The 19788-nt window shown below is 48.6% G+C and overlaps 7 protein-coding genes across 7 annotated transcripts; 2 read left to right on the forward strand and 5 right to left on the reverse strand.

The window, feature by feature from the left end:
- Positions 1-1267: 1267 nt before the first annotated feature.
- PFICI_06216 (uncharacterized protein) lies at positions 1268-1823 on the reverse strand (the record flags this gene model as incomplete). The annotated part of the gene is made up of 2 exons (XM_007834797.1): positions 1268-1686; positions 1757-1823. The coding sequence occupies 2 exons, from the start codon at positions 1821-1823 to the stop codon at positions 1268-1270; spliced, it is 486 nt and encodes a 161-aa protein (XP_007832988.1).
- A 691-nt stretch (positions 1824-2514) lies between these two features.
- On the reverse strand, positions 2515-3195 carry PFICI_06217 (uncharacterized protein; the record flags this gene model as incomplete). Its single annotated transcript, XM_007834798.1, has 1 exon — positions 2515-3195. The coding sequence occupies one exon, from the start codon at positions 3193-3195 to the stop codon at positions 2515-2517; it is 681 nt and encodes a 226-aa protein (XP_007832989.1).
- A 1538-nt stretch (positions 3196-4733) lies between these two features.
- Positions 4734-7100, forward strand: PFICI_06218 (uncharacterized protein; the record flags this gene model as incomplete). Its single annotated transcript, XM_007834799.1, has 1 exon — positions 4734-7100. The coding sequence occupies one exon, from the start codon at positions 4734-4736 to the stop codon at positions 7098-7100; it is 2367 nt and encodes a 788-aa protein (XP_007832990.1).
- Positions 7101-7644: 544 nt separating this feature from the next.
- On the reverse strand, positions 7645-8169 carry PFICI_06219 (60S ribosomal protein L20-B; the record flags this gene model as incomplete). The annotated part of the gene is made up of 2 exons (XM_007834800.1): positions 7645-7803; positions 7882-8169. 2 exons carry the CDS (start codon positions 8167-8169, stop codon positions 7645-7647), a joined length of 447 nt encoding a protein of 148 aa, XP_007832991.1.
- Positions 8170-9323: 1154 nt separating this feature from the next.
- Positions 9324-11162, forward strand: PFICI_06220 (Protein CSN12; the record flags this gene model as incomplete). Its single annotated transcript, XM_007834801.1, has 6 exons — positions 9324-9623; positions 9723-10012; positions 10080-10305; positions 10361-10422; positions 10482-10890; positions 11079-11162. 6 exons carry the CDS (start codon positions 9324-9326, stop codon positions 11160-11162), a joined length of 1371 nt encoding a protein of 456 aa, XP_007832992.1.
- Positions 11163-13875: 2713 nt separating this feature from the next.
- Positions 13876-14918, reverse strand: PFICI_06221 (uncharacterized protein; the record flags this gene model as incomplete). The annotated part of the gene is made up of 3 exons (XM_007834802.1): positions 13876-14141; positions 14248-14663; positions 14743-14918. The coding sequence occupies 3 exons, from the start codon at positions 14916-14918 to the stop codon at positions 13876-13878; spliced, it is 858 nt and encodes a 285-aa protein (XP_007832993.1).
- Positions 14919-17972: 3054 nt separating this feature from the next.
- Positions 17973-18209, reverse strand: PFICI_06222 (uncharacterized protein; the record flags this gene model as incomplete). The annotated part of the gene is made up of 1 exon (XM_007834803.1): positions 17973-18209. The coding sequence occupies one exon, from the start codon at positions 18207-18209 to the stop codon at positions 17973-17975; it is 237 nt and encodes a 78-aa protein (XP_007832994.1).
- Between the last annotated feature and the right edge of the window lie 1579 nt (positions 18210-19788).

Below are 19788 nucleotides of genomic sequence, written 5' to 3' on the forward strand. Positions count from 1 at the left end.
CAAGGAGGACAAGTCGAGTCTTGAGCGGGCACCGACGTATGCAGCCCAAAAGCCGTGTCACGATAGTTTTGGCGACAAACTACAAATTTATTATCTTCAAAACGAGAAATAAATAAAACCTTTTTTTTGACAGGCAGGATTTTCAGAGGCTATATAACATCTGCGTTATGATAGCAGAGGTAGCAGCAGCAGTGATCAGGCATTAACAAGAGAAGGAATAAAAGGGGGAACAGATTGCAGTGTATGTATGTAAGACGAACGACCAGACGCAGGCTGCAGCTCGGCACGAGAAAGGAAGAGAAGAAGGACAGCAGCCAAACGAACCAGAGTGAGTCAAGTGTGCGGAAGGATGGGAATCAGATGCGGATAAAACTGCAACGCTGCCCGTGCCTCTCCTATCAGCAGCTGCGTGTGTGCGTGTGTGTGTGTGTGCGCTGTGCTTCCAGCTCAAGGCGTCATGTTGCAGATCAACCACAACGAGAATCAGATTATTACCTCAGGTAGGTAGGCTTGGTAGGCAATGTAGGCATGTACCTAGACAGGCGGAAACACTGGCGGACACGGGCCGTAAAAATGATGTAGGTACAGTAAGAAACAAGATGCACACATATGAGATGCGTCAAATAGACATGTATCTTATTGCTTGGCACGACCACAGTGAGGCAGCGCAGACAAGGGGGAAAAGCAGGCAGAGTAGGCAAAGATGGCAGTGCCCAATCGCCTGATGGGGGTTTTGGCTGATGGTTCGCACGTGTCCCCACACCCCGAAACTCCAGCGCCTCTTGCCCCATCTGGAGCGCTGTGTTAGTGGCCTCAGCGTACCTATTTTGGTCCGCCGAGCTTACTTTCACCTACCTAGGTACGTGCTTCTACTCGTTTCTATTTCTCTATTGCAGACCTTCTTTTCTGAGATATAGCTACGCAAATAATGATGGCTCTAATACGAAGCGAAATATATATACACTGGAAGTCTGGCAACATACACACATCACTCCATACAGGCAGCACTCATCAGTCTCCCGTCGTGGATTTGAAAAAAAAAAAAAAAAAAAAAAAGCCACATTCAAAGAGACTTTGGCTGGAACATTTGCGCTTAGAAAGTCACAATGCAAGCTTTAAGTTTGTCACACGCCTAGACCGTCTGACAGTATAATTGAGCTCCTACAATCTACTAGGTTACCTACTCCCCAAACCACAGACGACTTCTTTGCAAAAAGAGCTTTCAATAGCAACAATGAGGTAGGCCTGCGACATTCTGGAGATTTGTTCAAGCCAAGAGCGTCAACAGCCCGACGATTGCTCCCGAAAGCGGCAGGGTCAGTCGAGCCACGTTGAGGTACGACCATTTCGTAACCAAGCCCCGAACTCTATCTTCGCTCATGGTCTTTGTTTGGCTGTGCGCCGCTGCCGAGAGCTCGTTATTGACCGGCAGCAAGACTGCCATGGTGAAGGGGATGGCGGCAACCGTCAGCAGTCCGGCCAGCGCAAAGCCTCGCCAGTGTGGCGATGCCTTTGCGTACTGGCTATACGAAACCGAGCTGTAGCTCAGCGCTGATAGCAAGGCCACAGCTGGAACCGCCTTTCCATTGTTGTAGATGATCCACCATTGCTTCAGCATCACACTCGGGGATCCGCCTCCTCCCAGAACCGCGGGGATAGCTGAGATGGAAAATCCCGCCATTGCTCCTATCTCAATAATCTGTATTAGTATGAATGCAGATTGTTTTTCTGCACCTTCTCGAGTTTTGTTACGTACCTGCTGCCATTGCAGAGCCGACGACGCCTGTAGACGCAGCAAAGGTTAGGCCCGGTGACAAGAACATGATGGAATGAAATGATTCGTTTTCCACTGTAGATATTCCAAGTATTGTGATAAAAGGAATGAAAATTTATGATGGCGTCCAATCTACTCGGCAAACTTTAAATACATATCCAGCGAGCTGTATCTTTACCCCAAAGTCTTTCAGCCGCACGACTAGGAGAATCTCCAAGTTACAGTTGTCTTCGCCGCACTTTAAACCCAGCAGTGCTGTCTCATCCATGCCCGGCCAACGGTATAAGTGAGATACTTCGACTTTGAGACTCACTTCTTTCCATTTGCCTCGATGGGACATTAACATTGCCTTGATGAGATCAATTTCTCCATCTTTTCTGCCCGTAAGCACATTCACCAGTACGAGCACCGTCTACAAAGGAATTATTCACCTCTTAGATGGCAAATATTAATGTAAAGCACCACTCTGATAGATTGCATTTTGCGACGTCCTCGCCCTTCCATACTATGCTCCTTGTATAAGAGGCACCTGCCATGGCAAATAAAGCTGCTGCTACCCAAATTCCCTCAACATGATTACCTCTACCAGATGAGTGCTTACATTTGTACCTACTCCTTTCCCACGTTCTCGAGGGTACTAGGAGGAGCCTTGCTTTCACAGTTGCAGCACTTGAAGTCCTGCTGAAGAGGTCAAGAGTACGGTGGCAAGTTGCCTACATGGAAATCTAGAGATCCTTCCTTTATTCTTGCCCAAGAAGATATCTAATCAAAGTGATATCTTTTCCCTCGTAACCGATTCGACTGTCTGGCTCCGTCCATGTTTTGAATTTTCGAAATCCTGTTTTCTCCAGGACGCGCAGACTACCCTCGTTGTTCGCGTCAATGATTGCAGTCAGGTATTCTGGAGCGGGCCTCTGCCCATCTGTCTCTTTATCCACGTCGACCGAGTAGCCATCGATTGTGATGACGGCTTCCTGTCTCTCTAGCCTCCACCATGAGCCCACAAAGCCTCTCAAGAACTCGGTGGCGTATCCTTTGCCCCAATACTCGCGCTTCAACATGTATCCAACCTCGGGCCAACCGAGCTCCAACTTCATCTTATGAACGCCTCCCACACCGATAAGCTCTCCCGTGTCCAAGATGCAAATGGCAAAATTGTATGTATGCGCATCGTTGGGCGCAAGGAACAAGTCCAGCTTGCTCTGGGTTTCGGCGAGGTCCTTGTCAATACAGCCGACGGCGGTAAAGAGCATGACCTCGGGCTGGGTGCGCAAGAGGTGGTAGCCGTGTAAATCATCCTGCCTGAAGGGCCGGATCGTTAAACGCTCGGTCACAATGGCGGCGCGCTCCGTGTTTGGTGGCAGTGGGCGGATTGGCAATGTGGTGCGCACTTGCACGCTTGCTGAAGTTTTGGAAGACATTCTCCAGGCTTACATGCCAGGAAGCTTGAGAATCGAGCCCAGAAGGTTGAGTCCAGAGGTGCGATCACTCGTGGATTGTTTAGTGTGCTACGTTCCTTTTGATAAACACAGAAAGCAGATATGGGTTGAGAAGCGGGTACTGAAGCCGCCGTCTGACTCATTACGGCTCAAAAATATTTCATATCTAGGCAATAGCGTCGTCGGCGCCCGCCGGTAGCTGGTAAATGTGTATATAATCGACGTTCGTTTGATATATGATACGCCAAGAAACACGATCAGAATGCACAAAATTATAGAGTGAGCATGAACACTGTTTTCTCAACAAATTTATGATTGATTTCTGAAATCCACAGTGTCTTGTACAATATAGTAGACCACGGTTTCTTTTGGTGGACGAGCAAACAATGCCCGAGTATTATATGAAGCTCATATTCATTATAGTGGTATAAGACGGTCCCACTTCTAATGTGTTTTGGTGGAGATGATTTCAGTGTTCTGGTTATGTGAGTGTGGAAATGATCAAAGCGAGATGCCGTCTTTTACATATCTCGCCATCATCTGAGTAATCAAGCTTCATTGGAGACTTGTTCTCTCATAACTTTTAGGTGCTTCATATGAGATTGCCCGAATGGATGTCAATTTTCCGTATGGTGCAAATTATAACTTGTCGCTCATGTCTAGTATCTATAAAGTTTTGCACATGGTCTAAAATTAAGATGCCGACCAGCTGTGAAACAAGAGTTTTTGTTGTGCCTACTTCATTTTCGCGTCCGTGTTATCTAGTGTGTCAGCACTTAATATGAGTGATGCTAGCAGCGCTATGTCACCTTGGCTAGCAGCGCTATGTACCACTATATCCCGTCATGTGCGCCTGCATACAGCCCGCCAATATTTTATATTTCAAATTCTAGTTACTGGAAATAGCTTTAGATTTGATTTTTATTTACCTAGGTAGTATCTTAGCCCTTATGCAGTGTTATAGCTGCTGTAAATAGCTGCTGCATTTATTATTATTTTTAACGATACGGGCCTATTCAAAAAGTAGATCCCTAATAGGTAATCAAGCCAATTACTCACAATGCAACGCATAAGTTAGTTTCCTTCGAAATAGCCTTATGATTTCTTACTGTTTTCCTATCTACGGCGGGCTGTATGCAGGTGTAGATAACGGGATATGGTGATGCATAGCGCTGCTAGCCAAGGTGACATAGCGCTGTTAGCATTACTCCTTAATATGTAATGCCTGGCCTGGCCCCCACACTCTCCCAATCCTTCGCGGCTGTGGGACACCTGCAAGACACAATCTAATTGAGTCATCATTCTGCACCACGAGTGCCAAGCGATTGTTTTACCCCCGAAGAAAACTCGTGCAACCTACGCCAGCTCATGATTATATAACCCGGAGAGCTATATACCGGGGTGTCTCGACGGGCTGCGGAGTACTTGTTCTTGGGGCGCGTACCCGTACCATCTTCGAATTTTGGAGAGACCATCACCAGTAGCCCGCCCCAGGGCTTAGGCAGTCAATCTTTGTCGTCATGGATGCCCTAGCCAATCTCACTCCAGAGTCCAAGGTCGACTCGAATTCGCCCAGTTCGGCGGGACCGGGACACAAGGCGACATACAAACTCTCTTGTTCACTATGTCGGTCCAGGAAAATCAAATGCGACCGCGTCTATCCGTGCTGTCACTGCGTTCGCTCCGGGTCAGAATGCGTCTTCCCACAGCGCAAGCGGATGAACCGCCCGCGCAAGACCAAGAACTCGGAGCTGCTCAACCGCATAAGCCGGCTAGAGTCGATCGTGGGAAACGTCAACATGGAGACCCTCAGAGATATGGACATGTCTGACCTGCAAGTCTTGACCGAGTTGAAGGCGCAGGTCGTTGCAAATGAGAAACCTCCGGCACAACCTCCCAGCTCAGAGGCAAGCACGGCGCCCAAGCCTGTTCCTCCCGATACCCAAACAGAGAAAAATCAAGGGCCTAAAGCAGCTATCCATCCTTCGCAATACATCAGTGGTGATTTTTGGAGCAATCTTGTTGGCGAAGTAGAGGGGCTCAAGCAGGCTCTGGCACAAGACACGGACTCGGAGACTGACGACGAATCGGTTTTTGCCAGTCCAGAGGCCGTGGCAGCATCGAAAAGGCAGACATTTGCCACTCAAGGCTTGTTGGCGGGATACCCATCACCAGACTCTGCCGGGCCGCTTCTTCATCCCCCGGCATTTCAAATACAGTACTTGCTCGACATGTTCTTCGACAGAGTGGATCCCATTGTGAAAATACTGCACCGTCCAACAATTCTGAAAATGGTGGCAAGGGGAACATCGAAACTCTCCTCGGGACAAGAATCTCTCTTATTTTCTATATATTTTTCTGCCATTACCAGCCTGAGCGCCGAGGAGTGCATGTCACATTTTGGTCAGGAGCAGCTTTCGCTGTTTAAGCACTATCAGATCGAGGTTGAACGAGCACTGGCTGCCGCAGACTATTTGAGTAACAATGAGCTGGAATGTCTGCAATCACTATTGCTGTACGTTGCTTGCTTGCGAGTACACAATGAAAGTCGCGCCTCTTGGGTGCTGACCGCCATACTCCTGCGTCTGGCGCAAGCCTATAATCTTATCCAGGACGGTGACGGCTCCCATCACACATTTTTTGATGCCGAGTTACGGCGGCGTCTATGGTGGCAAGTTGTGGTGCTTGACATACGTGCCTCGGAGGACAGAGGCACAGAAGCCATGATCGATCCAGATAGTTACAATACCCACCTGCCGCTGAATATCAACGACGAAGATTTCGGACCCGACACCGCTGTGGCCCCGCCAGAGCGTCAAGGACCAACCGATGTCACCTTTTCTCTCTGCACCGCACAATCGTCGTCCATCTTTCTCTGGGTTGGGCACGCGCAAACTCGGGTTACCTCGCCAACACGAAATCAAAGCGAAGACGAGATCATTGCCAAAGCTCAAGCCCTGGAGCAGAGATTCATTACAAACCATGACCCGAACCACTTCCAGTCCAAACTAGCTGCAGGTCTAGTACGCATGATCAACCTCAAGTTGTGGCTCATGATGCAATACCCGCTGCACACGCGTACAAACTCGTCAATCCCCGCTCCACGATGGCCAAAAGTCAGCCGCGAGGCTATTTTGCAGACGGCCGTCAGCGTCATGGAGCTCCACGAGCACAAGCACAATTCCTCAAAAGAGGGCCTGCGGTTCAAGTGGTGGGGTTCGACCTACGTCCAGTGGCATCCACTGGCGGTGGCCCTGGCCGAGCTTTGCGCCCAGACGCGAGGACCGCTGGTCGAACGCGCCTGGAAGATTGTGCAGATCGTGTACCCCAAGTGGGCGTTGGTGGTTGCTGACAGTAAGAGAGGTGCGCTCTGGAGGCCCATACGAAAGCTGTACAAGAAAGCCAAAAGCGCACGAGCGGCCGCAGAAAGAGAAGACGAAAAAGAACAGGTGGAAGCCTTTCAGAGGCTGGAGTACTTGGCCAGTGACGGAGTGGGCTTACCCATTGCCCATAATGCCACTATTTCTGTTCCAGCGCCACAAATATTAGAGCAGCAGCAGCAGCAGCAGCAACAACAACAAGCCGCACCCAACACGATCATCGAGCCTAGTATTGATGGCATGAACATAGACACGAGCTACGTCCCCACGGTGGCAGCAGCAGCAGCATCATCATCAGGCGACGGACTACCCAATCTGGAAATCCCACCGTCGGAACCTCTTCCCTTCTTTACCGAGAGGCTGACCGGCTGGCCGGAGGGTATCAATTTTGACATGCCCATGGGTAACACGGTTGATCCGCTGAATTGGGACGTCTGGAACGATTTCATCGACGACACCAACGCGGATGCCGGATCGAGAACGGGGTCAAGTGAGGGTGGACTCTGATCAGCCGGGGGAGAGGACATGTAGACTAGATAGATGACTCTTGAGAAATTAGCGGGAGTTGCTTCGTGAATTTATGGAACCCATATTCCACTCTGTCAACATGAATGATTAATATTTATAATGCCATTTGTGCAGGAGTGATCAGAATTTATCTGCCTGCAAGCTGCTTCTCGAGATCAGCCATCATGTCGATTAAAAAAAGAAAAGAGAAAAAAAAAGTCCATCACCAGGTCAAGGTTGAGGCGTTTCGGGCGCAGGTCACGATGCCACCTAAACGGGAGCATTGACAAGAGGGCCGTCCAAGGACAAGTCTTACAGCGGGCCTTCACTTTACATAATACAGACGATTGTGATGCTTTGTCATGAACCGTATTGATAGATGGTTTCAGCTCTTTCTACCGAGAGCTTATGCTAGCGCAAAGACAATTCCGCAATTCCGCATGAACCTTTAGAACACCAGCAGAGGACCTAGACCACCTGCATTTCATTTCCCTGATCGTTTTTCCCTTTCTAGCTCAGCAGCACACGCACACAAAGAACCCATTTATGCGAAAGTCGAAGGGCGGGTGGCGCTGAAGACCTTCTTGTTGCTGATCTTGGGGACGCGGTGGGGCAGAGGGAAGGACAGGTTCTTGGAGGTGATTTGCTTGATGTAAGGACGCTTGATGTCCTCAGTCTTCTCGAGCTCAACGACGCGGAGGATCTGTGGGTATCATGTTAGTTTCCAAGGCGATCTAATTTGCACATCTTCTTTTTTCGCTTTTCGCGGGGTAATTCATACGTGGATGGAGCCGAAGCGGGCACGGTGGCGGGCAGCCATGTCCTGGTACAGAGAGTCGACAGCGGCGGCTCTCGACAGCTCACGGTACTCCTTGTACATGTTGTGGGTACCGGAGCGCGAGTCGTATCGGATCCAGACACCGAAGTTCTTGACCTTCAGGGGGTGCTTCTCGTGGATCTTGTTGAGCGAGACAATCTCGCCGTTGGCCTTCTTGACCTTCTTGAGCTTGGCCAGGAAGTACCAGAAGCGGGACTTGGCAACAACGTCGTTGGGAGCGAAGATACGCATGCGGTAGAGCTTCGGGGCGGGGTTGGCCTCGTTGGGGAGGAGGCGCCCAATGACCTGGTACTCTTGAAGACGACCTGCAAAGACGGCTGCGTTAGCAATTCAAGTTCCGCCATCGTTTCCGAGCAACCCCTCTATGCTGGCTAAGAGTGTCATAACATGCTGCGCGACGGATCCTTTCGAGGATTTTTGGTGACAGTTTCCGTGCTCCCCAAAGTGAGACAATCGATGAGAAAAGGTCGAGAATCAAAGCTCTGTTTGCGGATTCAAAGTTGGCAGGTGAATGTCTATCCACAGCGCAACCCAAGACTTGCCGTCCCCAAGGGCCTGTTCATCGACCGAGACTGCATCTGCCAATTGCTATCGCGTTCGAGGGCCTGGCAGCCTGTAGCATGTGCCTGTCGCCATGGCTGAAAATTGCGATCGCGAGGTCGTTTTCGTTTCGGTGGTGATAGATCCGTAATCGCAGTTGCCCGTCCTCCGCCAGCAATTCGAGGTGCTCCAAATCCGGAAATGAAAATTACTGCTTACCCATCTTTTTTGGCAATTGTCAGTACAGGTCCCAACGAACGTGTGAGGCAGAAAGAAGGACCTACTTTGCCTGTTGTGTGGTCTCGGTTAGTATGCCGGTCGAACTTTTCGGGATGAGGTGATGGTGTTGCGAATTTCAACCAAAGTCCACACAAAGAATTCAAAATTTCCTGTGGTGGGCGGGTCGGGTTCGAGATGGTCCGTGTGTCTCCCGCCGCTCTCAATTTTCAGGGCTCGAGAGGGCCAAAAATGTGGCTGTGGCTGAGCTGGCGCCGGCTGCCTGGGGGCAGTGTGGCTGAGATCCAATCGAGATCAAAAATAAGTGGATCTCTGCCCAGAACAATCCAACGCTACCGTCTGGCTGCCGCATGTGGACCTTCTGGCCAATCAACAACAGCCTGGGGCATCACTCAAGAGGAAGTAACAGTCGATTCTACCTCGATTTCCTTGATGGCATGTGCAGCCTGGTGAGTATTCAAAAAACAGAACCTATTATCTTCATGGACAGTGATCTAACAAGCCACAGGCCGCGACTCTGAGGAAGAACGACGTTTGCAATTGGTAGCAGGCAGAAATATCTGAACAGCTAGCTGCCTGCCTTGTGTGTGTGCCAAGTTGCATCAACGATGGACGCCCTCGTCAAGGAGTTCCGGAAGGCCTACGCCAATGAGCGTGGCAACGATCTAGCCAGCACACTCACGCCTGACCTGTCCACGTCTCCAGAAAGGTTATTGGCCGTTTGGGAAAGCGGCAGAAATGCCCAGGCCATCAAGGATGACCTCCGATTTCTCTTTGTCCAGGACAAGTCAGCACAACTCCGAATGTCACGTGAGGAGGCTCAAGGTTGGCAAGAAGTCTACTTGGCCTATTGGAAGGCCATTGGTGAGATTCTGGCGGTGGAAGGCCGACGACATGACGGTGCAAAGGTATGCAACCCAGTCTCGACAACTCATGATTGAGGGAGATGTCGTACAAACGAGTCACAGGCCACACTGATTTTGAACTGACAAGTTATCCGCAAACAGTCAACATGGACCAAAGTATACGAGTCTTGGAAGGATCTCACGTCTCAAATAATTCGAGGATACACCAACTATGACTTTGAAAATTGGACCATTCCATGCCTGTACGTGGCTGGCAAGTACATGAGACTGTATGCAATCCGCGCAGACGCTGAACGAAACACCAACGACGCCGGCGATGATGCACTTACCAACTTTCAAGATGACTTTGATCCCGAGACCGAGAAGAACAAGTCGCTGGAGGACTGCGCACGGCAGCTGAACCGCATATTCAATACGTGTTTAAGTGACAGGTCAGTACTAAATGCTTGGTCACCATGGGTGGAAACCTTCCTAGTACTGATATGTCGTGCGGATCAGAGCACCTCTGGCCGAATCCCGAAAATGGGGCATCTATTATGCTATAAACCTTCTCTTCAAGACATACTTCAGACTTAACTCGGCATCCCTATCGAAGCACGTCTTGCGGTCATTATCAGCTGGACGCGGAGATATGCCTGAGCTGGACAGCTTTCCCAAATCACAACAAGTCACATTCAAGTATTATGAAGGTGTACTAGCATTCCTCGAAGAGAGCTACGTTGACGTATGCTGGACCGATGCCATCGCTCTTGGTCTTCAGGGGGCTAACATTTGAATAGGCCGAGCAACACTTGACTCAGGCTTGGGAAATGTGCCACAAGGATGCGACCCGAAACCTAGAGTGCGTATCATCATCCACAATCTACAACAACTCTCATATCACGGGCTAACTTTCTCTAGATTGATATTGACCTACCTCATCCCATGCCATCTCCTTACTACGCACACCTTACCAAGTGCCAAACTCCTCCAACACTTTCCACGACTACAAAACCTGTTCCTCAACTTGGGTGTCGCTATCAAGAAGGGCAATTTGCAGGCCTTTGATCAAGCCCTCACTGACGGTGAAGACGAGTTCATTAAACGAAGAATCTACTTGACGCTTGAGCGCGGCCGTGATATTGCACTGCGCAATCTTCTTCGAAAAGTTTTCATTGCCGGCGGATTCGAAGAGCCCAAAGATGGACAGCCTCCCCTGCGTCGAACCCGAGTGCCAGTTGCAGAGTTCGCCACAGCCATTAAGCTCAGTGGAGGACGACCGATTGACACGGATGAGGTTGAGTGTCTACTGGCAAACATGATCTACAAGGTATGTCATTCTTGTTTCTGATGACTGGAATTACAAGATGGCCACGCCCTTTCTTCCTCTGTTTTCCCTTTCTTGCCCTGAGTCCCCGTATAGAGAGGGTCTTGTAAGCCGATGGATTACTATTCCACTGATTATCGTCGAACACCATCATATGAGAAAGCAGGGGCTAATGATGTCTGTTGTAACAGAACTTAATGAAGGGTTATATTTCCCATGAGCGTGGTATTGTGGTTCTCAGCAAGAACGGTGCTTTCCCTGGCACGGGAGTGTAAAGCACTCGACTACATGATGACATTGAGACGAAGATACGCTTCACTACTGCATATAGCGGATCAAGGTACCAGAGAATCCGCCAAGCAAAATTGTGTCCAGCATTGGATTTCATCGACTTCAACGACTCGCAGATCCATCACTTAGGGTCCATCCAGAGTGGGAGAGCGAGAATTCATGTTGCAGCGTCACACATCCGCTGATCGAGACGCCGTGTTTCGGCTCCCAACCTATGCAAGCGAATAGAATCGTGGGCCCAACAAAGCGGCACGACATGCTCTTTGCCAATATACACTGTGATTGGGAGTCCAACAAACTGTCCTTATTACCATTGCCTTGTGCTGCCGGATAGGTTCCGGGTCGTATATCTGTTATGCTTGCTCAATCCCTGGACACCGCTTGATTGTGTGCCATTCGCCAATTATTTTGAAGCAGTCATATATGCTGAAAACACAGGGAAGTCTAGCACGGAGTGGTACACGGAGTAGAGCCTCCTCCCATGGGCTTGGGAAGCGACCGTTACACCTAATACGGCATTCCCGAAAGCCGCGCGGCGGCGGTAAGTAACAAGGGAGGCATGTCGCCTAACCAAATAAAGTTGCATGAGGTTCGTAGAAGAGCCAGGCTCTGGGATTCTTGGTCGATGTCATCCTTGATCAATGCTGGACAAACAGAAAAAAATTTCTCTTGACCGTCAATCACAGAAGGCCGTTGTCTCTCTCTGCTTGTTGCAAGCCTGTGAGTCACGGACCCGGTAAGCCCCGGCTAACCAGGATGGCACGGTGATGTGGATCGGGTCTAAACAGTTTACAGGGGTGTTGTAGCGCAACCAAAGGCCAGCGAGGTCCTTAATTGGAACTTTTTTTCTTCTCTTTCTCTCTCTCTAAAGATAGAAGGGATAAGTTGACAGGGCTTACAAGCGATGAAGACTTTTCTCTTCTCTCCCTTTTTTCCTCCCTTTCGACCGCCGCTCATCATTAATGGCAAGCAGGGAAACCAACACTAAGAAAGGGGGACCCTTTCTTTTTTTGCCGCACTCAATTGTCTGTTTTTTGCTCTCTCTGAGATCTACTGGACACTCACCGCAACTAAAGGACACTGTGTCGGTAAGGTCTCTCTGCTGTGGCTCCTGTGGCTGCTGCTTGCTCCTGTTTGCTTGCTTGCGAGGACGCTAGGTTTCATGCAACGCGGTGTGCAAGAACAGGATTTCACACTTTTGAGTTAGTAGGGTCTTTTTTTTATTTTTCGTTGGTTTCTGTAAGCACGGTGTGGTAAAGTGGATGCCAAATGGCTTTTTTATTTTGAGATCGTGGTCTTGCATTGCAGCAAGCATCCACAATGCTGTGGTGTTTTTACCCTCTCTCTCATCCTCCGACCATGCTTAGTTGGGGTTCCTCTTCCGCCATGGCTACATTGTTGGGGTAGACTTTTCCTTGTGTCCCATGTCTAGTTGAAAAAGAATTGTGGCTCTTGTTCTTGTGACAAAAAAAAAAGAGGAGAGAGTATATGCCTCAAAACAAACCAAGTAAACAAATAAACAAACCAACCACAAAAAAATCAAGATCTTGCGGCATGCTCGGATCATGAAGAGGCTTCTTGGCATTGAAAGGATTTTGAGTTGTGGAGTTGTACACAGTATGATCGCAGACAGGATCGTGCTTCACGGCAGAGAGACCAGGAGTGGATATTTTGTTGTTGTTGTTTTGCAGATGCGCAAAAATCTTGTTGACACAGACCAGGTGGATATCTCACGATGTTGTTCTCATCGGCTAGGTGGATATTCTCCAAGCGGCTCTCGAGTCTCGCCCTCTACACAGTATCCATCAAGGTTTCTCATATTTTTGGAAGAGCTCGGTACATACCGCACTGAGATGATATTCTACAAATTGCACTGTTCATTCATTGAGATGTATTTACCAATCACTGAGCATTCTGTGAGATGTTTTTTTTTTATGGGCTTGTAGTCCTCGTCTGTCCACTCAAAGTGAACAGGGGAGAAATTTTGCTATGAACGAAAGTCTAGAAGGGTAGTAGTACATTGAAAAATGATGAAAAAAAAAAGCCCAAATGTTTTCCGAGGTTTTTGCAATCTAGCCGGGTATCCTTGACTCTCCGAGCTCTGCCAGAGAGTCGCTGCCTGTTGTCATGAAACTAAAAGAAATAAAAGATCTTATAACAAAAAAACGCTGCTGCTGCTTCATGCCATTTTTCTCCCTTGCGTGAGTCCGCAACAAAAGAATATGAGGTATCGTCCAGGAAAAAAACAAACTCCAAGCTCAGAACATTCGTGAGAATGAATATTGTACAAGAGACGTCAACAAGGAGAAAAATAACCAAATGAAGCAGAGGGGGAATCAACCAAAGATGAAAACAGAAATCAAAACAAGAAACTGAAAATGCCAACAGGAAAACCAAGGACCCAGGTAAAAGAAAAAATGTTGTAAGGAAAAAAAACGCCCCGCGTTGCTGTCATGTGGTATCCCGAGTCATTATTTTTTTAGCCTCCAACCTTTGAACCCAAGTCCTCCAACAAAAGAGAAGCAAAGAAAACGAGACGCTGATCGTGAGGGGTATAAGAATGACCGTGCTACAGAAATGAAATGAAAAGCAGTATAAGTGCTAAAAACAGAGTGGTGTGCGTGGATGAGTGAGGTCGTTGCTTTGTGAACGAAGGGATGAGAGGTGAGAGATATTAAGAGACAAAAAATAAGTGGTTTAGAACAAGTGTCGGTTGCTCCGAGGGGTGTTTTGGGAGCTGGAGATGTCGTCGACGTGGTTGCTCAAGGCCACGAAGAGATCAAAAAAGAGCTGAGTTCCACCGTTGAGCATCTCAAGCTGCATGGTTCCACTGCGCTTAAAGGTGCTGCGGCTGCGAATGATGAGAGCGAGGTAATGGGCACGGAGTTTCGAGTCGGTATCGGGTGTGTTTGCATAGGCGTAGCGGGCGGATGCCAAGATGGTGCTGCACTGGATACCAGATTCTATATAAGTGGAGTTTTGTGTTAGTACTGCATATACTTGACGTAGCGGTGTAGAGTATACTGCGTATGGGGAAATGCAGCAGGGACCCACGCATTGGGCACTTACGCAGACCTTGCTTCCTCAGAGCCACTTTCTTGAGCTCCTCCAAGCCAAACTTCTCAGCGGCACAGTAAATGACGGTATCTTTGAGGATATCGCCGTCGGTAGCGTGGTGGTAGATGGTCGCCTCGAGCGCATTGCGTCCCTCGTCGGGTTGTTCGATTTCCCACGAGTTTCTCTTCTTGTTGTGGATCAGGCGCGGGTAGTAGTCACCCTTGTACATGTACTCGAGGATTGAGCTAAAGATTTCCGGCTCCTCATCTGGGAGATAAACTCTTCTGCTGCTGGAGGAAGCCGTGTCCATGAACATGGACGACAGAGTCTTTTGAAACCAAGGCGAGGCGTGCAGGATATCTTCGTGGGCAGCGAATATGCGTTGCTCTTTTCCGACAATTAGAGTAATGATGGATGGTGAGAGGGAGCTGTTCAAAAGGCCAGGTTAGTATATCGTAATTGTTGATGATGATGATGACATATAATAAAACCGGCTTGGACCCTTACCCGCTGGGAGATTGAACTGGGTTGATGGAAGATACTGTCGGGCGTCTGGGACGACTCTCGTGCCGGCTTTTCGATACTCCAGAACTGCTCTTGCTGAATGACGCACTTCTTCCCTTGCCAGTCTTGGATGAGATCTTGGTGAGCGGAGGCCCTTGATCGGTTCTTCGGCCGAACATCTTGATGGTTGTGTGAGATGGTGGGGAGGTTGTTCGATTAACTAGGTGGATAGAAATCGGATTCGTATGCTGATGTATATCGATGGTGATGTTTCGATTCACGTTGATGGTTGGTGAGTTGTTGGAATGTAGGCTCGATGGGCTTGAAAACTTTCAAGACCAGATGATAAAAACAAATAACGGCGGACTCCTGATGCAAAACTGAAGGATAATACAAAAGACTATGAGAAAATGAGATGAACTCGTCCTGCCTACCTGCGTTGTCTGTAATGCCAAAAAGGAATCGAGTGAAGTTTTGGATGGGATGAGGCTTCCTTAAGTACAGTTCAGTCACAGTCCCTCCCCGTTTGGAGGCACCCATGGTATAATGGATACCTGAGCAGGGTGTCCATTTTTTTTTCTTTCGGATAACTAGAGGTAAACTAAGCTAAGAAGCTAGGCAAAGCAACGTGCGAAGGAAGACCCATTCATGATAGTCGGCTCCGGGGAACGCGTGAAAACGGGGCCGTGTTCCACCCTCTTTACACGAGAATAATGCGAGTGCACGTGACATCCCGGTCGACATTTGGGGCTAGTCCGCCCAGCGCCTCCCGACTTTTAGCGATACCGCCTGGCTCGCCTGGGACTTTCTAGCGGCGAGGACGCCCTGGAGGCAAGGAGAACAGCAGAGCTCAACACTTTTGTAGCGGGCTACAGCGTACCGCGGGAATGCCAAGACAGCCGTGACAGGGCCTCCTGGAATGGCCAGGGCAGGGATGGTCATGGTGCTTGGGCTGGAAGAGGTGTTAGACTCATTGCTAACCACCAGGGATCGTCCGTTACACCTTCAGGATGCTAATCACAACTGAAGAGTCATTCATCCATGGGAAATGGTCCCCTAGCTTCAGGGGCTTGATGGTCTTTTTTTTTTCTTGTCTGGGATTACCATGGTAGTAGTTCGCATGTGCCTAATCTTGTGGCGGGATCGCAAAGACAAAGGTTCGTGGAAAACTGATAGGTAATTGCAGGCTGCGATGCAGAGCATTCCCGCCCGTCGGGCATCTGGCATTCTGGCGCTGCTAGCTAGCTAGCATCTGATATTTGCGGTGTATGACATACGCGTTGCTGAATTCGCAATCGGTGAGGTAGCCGGGGTCACGATCAATATGACTGGACAGCTTCAACTGGAGCGCAACTGGAGTAGATGTCTGTCCCAGTCTAACGGTAGGCGCCGATGCACCTCCAAGTCTGCGGGCCCTCCAGTTGTGTTGTCACAAAACGGATCCTCTTGGTTGCGTTGTCAAGGACCAACCTCTTCCCAAACGCCTGGTTTTTTTTTTCCTCTCTTCTCCTCCCTTGATTTGGAAGGAAGGGGAAAAAAAAAAGCCCCTCCTTAGAACGGAGCCATGACCGAGACAAGGAGCATTGGAGCAGATCGGTTATCAGAGTGAATGTGAAAAATTTTGCAGTTTGTTCTCTCCTGTTAATTTACCCTGTTAATTTGGGAGAACAATTTGAATCTCCCCCTGTTCACGATTGTCACAGTCGACCCGAGGCTTTGTTAGTAGAAACGTGGTGGGCCCTTGCCAAGACGTTATTTCGAAGGCTTCTCGAAGCCCATCAGGTAGGTAGCGCCAAGCCTGTCACTATCAGCTCTAGCAGCCGGATGTTCACAGAACCATCCGCGAGTGTGAACCAAAAGCACATGGAGTGAACTACCACTTACAGGCTCTATCCCGAGTTGCACACAAGCACTGACCACAGTATGCAAGGATCGACACCATCCCGGCTCTAGTTGAAGCCTCCAACGTTAAATTGTACGCACTGTGAAGCAGCAGCAGAAGGAAAAGAAGAACTTTTCTTTAATCAATATCTTCTAATTACGTTGCCGTATATACGGAATTCCGATTTGAGCTTACGACTCTGGGTTGTCGGGAATAGACAGCTACTAGATAGTTCAATCTCCCTTTCACTTACAAGACACACTTGCCTGCCGACTATTCCGCCTTGATTTCAAAAGGGTCATGAAATGCTTTTCTTCTTCCTTTTGCCTGTTACAACTTCAGTAGTCAAGAAATTAGAACAAGGAGAACAATCCTTTACTGACTCGCTTGTTTTATTACATCTGCAACTATTCTGAAAAATTTCTGAACATCAAATTTTAATATTTGCAAAATCATCTAAATTGTGCGACAGCAGGGGAGCCAATCCAAACAATGCTTGAGGGTCGAGTTACCTCTAGCCCGTGAGCCCGTGCCAAATGAAGGGGTCCATCGCATTGGCGTCCCGAGTTCCAGGGCCCAAATGATCGGCGTTTTTCGAGACCAACGTCAAAAGAAAAGGAGTCCACTTGATGGAATCTGTCAAAATGTACGGTTTTGTCATAGTACTTCAACATTGACCCAGAAAAAAAAAAGAAAGGAAGAAAGCCCATCCACACCACCACGCAAATGCCATGCGGTCTGCCTGCCGCAACGTACATCTTTCAGCCCGAAGGCGGAGAGCGTCCCGTCGGTAAAACTTGCGGTGGCCAGGGTTGGACAAGGTGAAGAAGAAAAACCGGAGCCGGCACAGTTTTCCGGAACGGCGCTTATTTTTGACAAGTCGTTGAATTATTTTCATATATGAAATGGATTGGCCAAAAAAAAAAAAGAATTGGCAGCTGGAATATGAGTTTTAAAAGTCGTCTTATTACACAGCAGTCGTTGATACGATATACTATTGACTAAACCATATCCTGGCCCCACATACGTACTCTTGATTTAATGAGCTTTTCGTAAGGTAAACGTGTATTTTTATAGAAAGCATGAATATCTTATTATATGGAATATGAATTTGTATTGGGACCCAAATGCACATGGGACTTGGGCTGCTGGGATCATTGGTGCCAATTGACTCTGATGGCCACCCAGTTGAATATGTCGGTGTATTACGTCTCCTGCCTCCACAGCCTCCCAAAACGCTGAAACACTGAAACACTGGGCCAGTCCACGAACCAATCGGTACACCTACTCGTCATGTGGGATTTGACGAGGTGGCCTAATGGGAAAATCTCAAAATTCCATCACCAGCTCTTTACTCCTGTCCCTTGTGCAGCTGGGGCACTCCGTGGGCGTCAATGGGCGCTGGCGGCTCGGCTCTCTTGCGGCGAGCATCTCTGTGCTTTTGGTCCTTTTCTCCCTCGGTGTGGAGCTGGGGTACGCCATGAGCATCGATGGGGGCAGGAGGCGAGGCTCTCTTGGCTCGGGAATCTTGGTGATTGGTGTTTATTTCGATGAGTGTCCCATCACCCAGAGGCACCGTGGCGGCCATGGTGAAGCCGAGCGTCATGCTGGCAAATATAACTTTTGTGAAATGCATGTTTCCGAGTATTCTTGAGTATACTTTTCTTTTATATATATTGTTTCCAGATAAGGTTGATGAATTAAGGTTTAGTTGGGAGATGGAACTTAATTGCATGTCAAGGGGCGTGGGCCACTCTTATGGCCATCATGTCAACGAGAAGCAGTGCAAGTGGCGTTGTCAGGTTCTAATGAAAAGTGTTGGAGTAAACTTCCTTTGAGCAATATTTCTTTTCTTTCTTTCCTTTTTCCTGTGACAATGCCATGGGCAGGTGTGCAAGTTGTTTTGTTCCGAAGAGGGAACAAAAGGGCCAGCCACGTGACGGGCTGTCTACATTCATTGTTGCCATTTTTGCTGAGGGACAATATTTACACATCAATCTGGCGAGGTTTACTCAAAGTAGTACTCTGATATGCTTTCACGATAAATTTATACCATGCTAGAGTTAGAAACACGGTGCTCCTTGAAGGAAAAAAGAAAAGTCTATGGTTACCTACAAAGTGAAAGTGGGCAAGGCGGGAGTCAGTGACTCGCAGGAGAAGCATAATCGAAACACTCTTGGAGGAGGTTGGCGTTGATGCCATAAATACTCTCGTACCTAAAATCAGGTATGTAGACAAAGGGTGTAGCTCTTTGGTGGCACTCGAGGCACAGAGATGGCTGCACTTGCACAACTGTACCTGATCAATCTTGCTGTTGCTGTCATGACCATGCCATACCGTTAGTCGGCCGGAATCACAGTTGAACATCTACTGAATTCATGAAGATCATGACACCAGATATGAGCTCAGAAGAGGGAGGCAAGCACAATTCAAGTCAATTTCTGGATAGCAAAGCCACAGCAGAAGACGCAAAAACAACAATTAAAGATACTCAAGACTGGACAACTTCCGTGCCTAACTATGAAACATTCATGTCATGGCCATGTGACCTTATGATTCTGGATGTCCTGCAAGAATATTCCCGTGCAATGGGCCAATGGAACTGGCAGAGGGTGAATTTTCCATTCGGCAATCATCTTTGACCTGGCGTGTTTTGCCAGACACGTGTGACGCGGTGAACGCGTCAAGTGTGAAATCAGCATCAGGCTGCACCAGCTGCCTTTTGGATAATAATCAAACAAACGGACAGAGAATATCAAGAAGCTCTTTTCAGTGGGCGGCTGATTCCGTGCCCTCACACTGCTGCGTCCGCCAGCCACCTGCCCAAGCCGAAAATGCAAACGGAGACAACCTCAACTGCACAAATTTTCTCCCCCGCCATGGATAAATTCACCTGAGCAACCCGAGCTCAGTACTCCCGTTTTCCCACAACCTGGGTGAATTCTTTAGCTTGTCCTGTCAGCTCGTGCCTTCCTGGTCGGCGACTTCAAACATCACAAACTTTCATCTCCAACTGCCCATCTTCGACAATTGCGTCACAACTTTCACCAGATCAAACGAGATCTTCCCTTTCCTGGAGGTTCTTGGACTACTTTGAACGCGAAATCTTGTGCAATCGTCATCCGGCGCCGAACAAGAAAGCGCGACTATCAACCTCAACTGGTATG

Source organism: Pestalotiopsis fici (assembly GCF_000516985.1).
Source record: "Pestalotiopsis fici W106-1 unplaced genomic scaffold PFICI_Scf_4, whole genome shotgun sequence".
Taxonomy (NCBI): domain Eukaryota; kingdom Fungi; phylum Ascomycota; class Sordariomycetes; order Amphisphaeriales; family Sporocadaceae; genus Pestalotiopsis; species Pestalotiopsis fici.